The following is a 5,285-nucleotide window of genomic DNA, read 5'->3' as shown; positions in this document are numbered from 1 at the left end:
CACAGGAATAGAGAAAGCAAGTACAATCACAGGAATAGAGAAAAGCAGGTGGACTGAACCACACGAACCCAGGTTCTAGAGCTGCCCTTACTGTCCAATATGGAAGCCATAAGCTACCCCAACTGAGATGTAACTATAGAATACATACTGTATTTCAAAGACTTAGTACCAAAAAAAAAAAACCTCATTAATTTTGTTATATTGATTATATAATAAAATCTTTTTTTACATATTGGGTTAAATAATATTATTTTAAAAAGTAATTTCCTTTTTCTCTTTCTACTTCTTTTAACATGGCTATTAGAAAATTTAGAATTACACATATGGTTTGCTTCATCTTTCTACTGGACAGAGCTGTTCTCCATCTTCCTTTCATTCAGAGAAAGAGGCCACTTTAAGAACCCTTCACTCTACAACCTTAGTTTGCTCTTTCTCTTTTCCCTGATATGCTCACTACACGCCACAAAATTCTGTTGGACATCACTGATCGCTGATGAACAGATATGGATGGATGGGATGGATGGATGGACGGATGGATGGATACATAAATATTCTCAGTTTTAAAGTCCGTAAGTAAAGAAGGGAAGAGATAGAGAAGATTCAGTCTTTGGTTCTCTCCCCAAGAGAAGCTGTTGTTAAATGGTATAGGCACGTCTGGCCAGCAAACAAAAGATAGAAAGAGTCGATCCACAAACTTAAAGGAGGAATGTTTGGCTCTACCTTAAGCTTTCTGATCTACCAGTACATGACAGAACACTATTTAATTAATAGATAGGGGCCAGACATGGTGGCTCACGCCTGTAATCCTAGCACTTTGAGAGGCCCAGGTGGGTGGACCGCTTGAGCTCAGGGGTTTGAGACCAGCCTGGGCAACGTGGTGAAACCCTGTCCCTACCAAAAATAAAAAAAAATTAGCCAGGCATGGTGGTACACACCTGTGGTCCCAGCTACTTGGGAGGTTGAGGTGGAAGGATTGCATAAGCCCAGGAGCAGGAGGCTGCAGTGAGCCGAGATCACGCCACTGCACTTCAGCCTTGGTGACAGAGTGAGACCCCATCTCAAAAAAAAAAAAAAAAAAAAAGAAGAACCACAATAAAGAGAATTTTGTGTGTCTTTTAAAAGTCTACAGCCGACCATGGCAAAAACATTAAATAATTCTGATTTAAAAAACTAATCTTTGGAATGAATTCTGTCACCAGTGGTGCACAGTGGTGATGAGTGCCAAGCTTGGGCTGCCGCTTACGGACCTCAGCTCTCCATCACCATCTTCCATGGCTCTGGGGAGCAGACTCTACTCATTCCTGCCAATGCTGATTTTAATTTTTCACCTCTTGAGTATCCTCATTCTCTGGATCTTTTCTTTCCTAACGTTTCCTTTACACTTTTTAATCTCTCTTTTTTTCTTCTGTTTTTCCCCTTTCTCTGTCTATGTCCTTTAACATCTTTATAACTTTCTTGAAATGGTAAGTGGTTCACATAGTTCAAACCATGCAAGTTTCTAAAGGGTATACAGGAAGGGTAGGCCCTTCTCCCAATCCCCCAGCTGCCCTCCCTCAAGACAACTGTTGTTGACAGTTTCTTGTGTATACTTCGAGGGATATGTGACACATATCCAAACAAATAGAAATATACACTCTCTTCTGATCCCTCAAATGGCAGCATTTATTACACACAATGTTCTGAACCTTGCCTTTTGTAATTAATGATATATGTTAGAGACCATTGTCTATCAGTACATGAAGCCTCATTTTTATTGGTGTATAATATTCTATTATATAATGAACCACAAATTATTTCACCAGTTGCCTAGTGATGAACACTTATTTCCAGTCTTTTGCATTACCAAAATCGCCAGAAATAACTTTATACATGTATTATTGTGTATATATTTCAGCACCTCTAAAGAATAGATTCTTTTCAGAACTGCTGCATTGAATGGCACGTATGTGTAAGTTTAATAGATTTTGCTGAAATGTCCTTCATTAAAATGTACTAGTTCATCTCCTACCAGCAATGTATGAGAAAAACTGCTTCCCTACTTCCTATCAATCAAGTGTTTCAAACATGGTGAGATTTTGGCCAATCTGATAGGCAAAATTAGTTTTCTAATGTAGTTTTAATTTGCATTTTTCTTGTTATCATGATGGTGAACATACTTTCATGTTTTGTGAGTAATTTATCTTTCCTTTTCTATGAGTTGTCTTTCATGTCCTTTGTTTATTTTCCTTTTGGGTTGCTGAACTTTTTATTGATTTGTAGGAGTTCATTATATATTAGACACTTCTGCCTTAAAATATGCTATTCCTTAATCCCAGCACTTTGGGAGTCTGAGGTGGGCAGATCATGAGGTCAGGAGTTCAAAACCAGACTGGTCAACATAGTGAAACCCCATCTCTACTAAAAATACAAAAATTAGCTGGGCGTGGTGGGGCACACCCATAAGTCCAGCTACTCAGGAGGCTGAGGCAGGAGAATCGCTTGAACCCGGGAGGTAGAGGTTGTGGGGAGGTGAGATCGCGCCACTGCACCACTCCAGCCTGGGCAACAGAGCGAGACTCTGTCTCAAAAAAAAAAAAAAAAAAAATATATATATATATATATATACACACACACATACACACACACGCACGCGCAAGCTATTCCTTTCCATTCCAGATTTCAAGTTTCACAGTTATAGAAGAACCAGTGTCTTTTCTGTGGAAGAAAAATTCTTTTCTAACAGCAAATGGAGCCTCTTACATTTCCCATAGCATAAGGTATCATAATGGGCCACTGCCCACTCACCTGGACTTTGGGGCCTCCTCCAGACACTCTGGAGATGTAGCTCATGATATATTTGGCAGCCACTGTTTTTCCAGCACCACTTTCACCACTAAAGAAAAACAGACAAAGTGCCCACCTGAGAAGTGGATTACAAGCAGCTCCCTTCCTTGTCCCCTCTCCATCACACAAAACAGACAAAGACAAAGACAAAACAGGCAGAAAAGAATCCCTTTTTTTTTTTAAGTGCAATACCAGCAGAGAAAGGCAAGTTACAGCAGGATTAAGTCGCCCATGTGAGTCGGATTAACATGGTGTGGATAATTACCACTGTGCACACCACTGACCATTAAGCATTTTACATGCCCATTAAAATAATGGGGGATATGATTAGGAAAATTTTGGAGTATCACAAGGGTGGAATTCTGCATAAATTACAACTGACATGAAGACTGTAAACACAGGAAACAAGCATATGAAATCATGTTAAGTGAAATAAGTCATTCAAGTTATATATAAAACATGACTACAATTTTTTTTTTAAGTACCTAAGAAAAAAAGACTGGAACTACCACAAAATGTTAACAAAGGCTTTAGTCAAGGCAGAGACTATGAGAAACTTGTTTTAATTCATTAGTTTTCAAACATTTTGTAATGCATATGCTATTTTTGTAATTTAAAAAAAGAAAAGAAAAAGTGGGCACTCTGAGGTTTCAAACCATGTGCCTTGAACTGATGCAAGCTGCCTTATTTTAGAAGTTCTAAAATTAGACCTTGAAGCAATGTTACACATCCTGAGTAACAAAGGCCACCTTCCGCTGGGTAGCCTTCCTGCACGGGGAGAGCCTTTTGTTAATAATATATAGTCTGCTCTTCAAAATCCCCATTCTTCCTTCAAAATCCCCCTGAATTGATAATGACCTCAATTCAAAACATGCTTAAGTCAGTCAGATTTTTCACCTTTCTGTTGGTACCCTTTGTGTTACCAGGATAGAGTTAAAGAACCCCATGTCATATAAAATGATGATGGGAGTTAGTATGAAAAATTCAGGCTGTTACAAGTTCATAGGACAATATTTTTGTTTGCTCTTTGCAATAAAAAATTTTAGGGTGCAGGGCAAATGTTCTGTGAATATCCAGCCCAAATCAATTCTTATCAATTGCTGACTTACCCAATAAAAGAGAAAACATTTGCTTAGGGAAAAACCAAGCAGGTGACCCTCCCATTCCCAAAAGGAAACTGAAATTTGAAATAATTTTACCTTTCAAAACAAAACAAAACAAACGAACAAAGAACTGAGCTAGCCATATAGCAAAACTCAGAACTTCACTGAATTTCCTTGAACTAATAATATGGTTTTAAAGAAATTATGGGGAGGTGGGAACCATCCTCTGTTCAGAGCTCATGACCTTCAAAAGTCTGAACCCATCTATGCAATTCACTCACCATGCTAGTGCTATGCTCCTGGCTTCATGGTCACATGAATAAGAAAACCAAACTGAAATTTCATAAGCTACAGTAGCAAGCAGAAAACCAGCAAGCCTGGGACAAGCTGTCATACTGCTTCCAGTGGATATGCTTACTCACAGTCAGTAAGTAGGTCTGGCAAATTCAACTCCATGGGGAAATTATATTTCAAATGGTTGACATACTCAGATGATGTATTTACTAGATCCAGGGTCAATACATGCACTCTCTCATTTGAATTACACATTTTGGCAACAATGAAACTCCATTTTACAAGTTGTAAACAATGTAAACATTCAAGAATATTGGAAAGTTCAAGATTACAGTGGTACAACCACCCAATATAATATTGCAGTCATTTGAAATACTTACGAAGACTATGTAGCAACATAAAGATAATGCAGCTAAAGTTAAGTGGTAATGTGAAATACCTATCAACTATATTTATAACAAGTTTACAACTATGTGAAAATAAAGTATGGACAAAAACAAATCCACAAGGAAAAAGAAATATTCCTGACTTGTTAGGAGGCTGGTATAAAAATGGTTTTTTGTGTTTTTTTGAAATGGAGTCTCACTTTGTTGCCCAGGCTGGAGTGCAGTGCACAATCTCGGCTCACTGAGACCTCCACCTCCCAGGTTCAAATGATTCTCTTGTCCCAGCCTCCCAAGTATCTGGGATTATAGGTGTGCACCCCACGCCTAGCTAATTTTTAAATTTTTAGTAGAGACAGGGTTTCACCATGTTAGCCAGGCTGGTACCAAACTCCTTACCCCAGGTGATCCACCTGCCTTGGCCTCCCAAAGTGCTCGGATTACAGGCGTGAGCTGTGGCACCTGGCTCTTTTTTCTTTTGATGTGCTTTCTCATAATGCTTAATTTTTTTTTTTTTTTAGATTTTTAGGCCAGGTGCAGTGTCTCATGCGTGTAATACCAGCACTTTGGGAGGCCAAGGTGGACAGATCACTTGAGGTTGGGAGTTCGAGACCAGCCTGGCCAACATGGTGAATCCCCGTCTCTACTAAAAATACAAAAATTAGCTGGGTGTGGTGGCAGG

At 39.0% G+C, this 5,285-nt stretch overlaps 1 protein-coding gene across 1 annotated transcript in view; it reads right to left on the bottom strand.

Annotated features, from left to right (window-relative positions):
- MYO1E (myosin IE) overlaps positions 1 to 5,285 on the bottom strand; it is a 239,527-nt gene that overhangs the window by 99,501 nt on the left and 134,741 nt on the right. The window contains exon 5 of the mRNA XM_011940493.1: positions 2,785 to 2,872. Within this exon, the coding sequence (XP_011795883.1) occupies positions 2,785 to 2,872 (88 nt within the window). The remainder of the gene's footprint in view (positions 1 to 2,784; positions 2,873 to 5,285) is intronic.

This window comes from Colobus angolensis, unplaced genomic scaffold, assembly GCF_000951035.1.
Source record: "Colobus angolensis palliatus isolate OR3802 unplaced genomic scaffold, Cang.pa_1.0 Scaffold19, whole genome shotgun sequence".
In the NCBI taxonomy this organism is placed as follows: domain Eukaryota; kingdom Metazoa; phylum Chordata; class Mammalia; order Primates; family Cercopithecidae; genus Colobus; species Colobus angolensis.
Note: the sequence above shows the minus strand (reverse complement) of the source record. Positions and strands in the feature narration are given on the sequence as shown.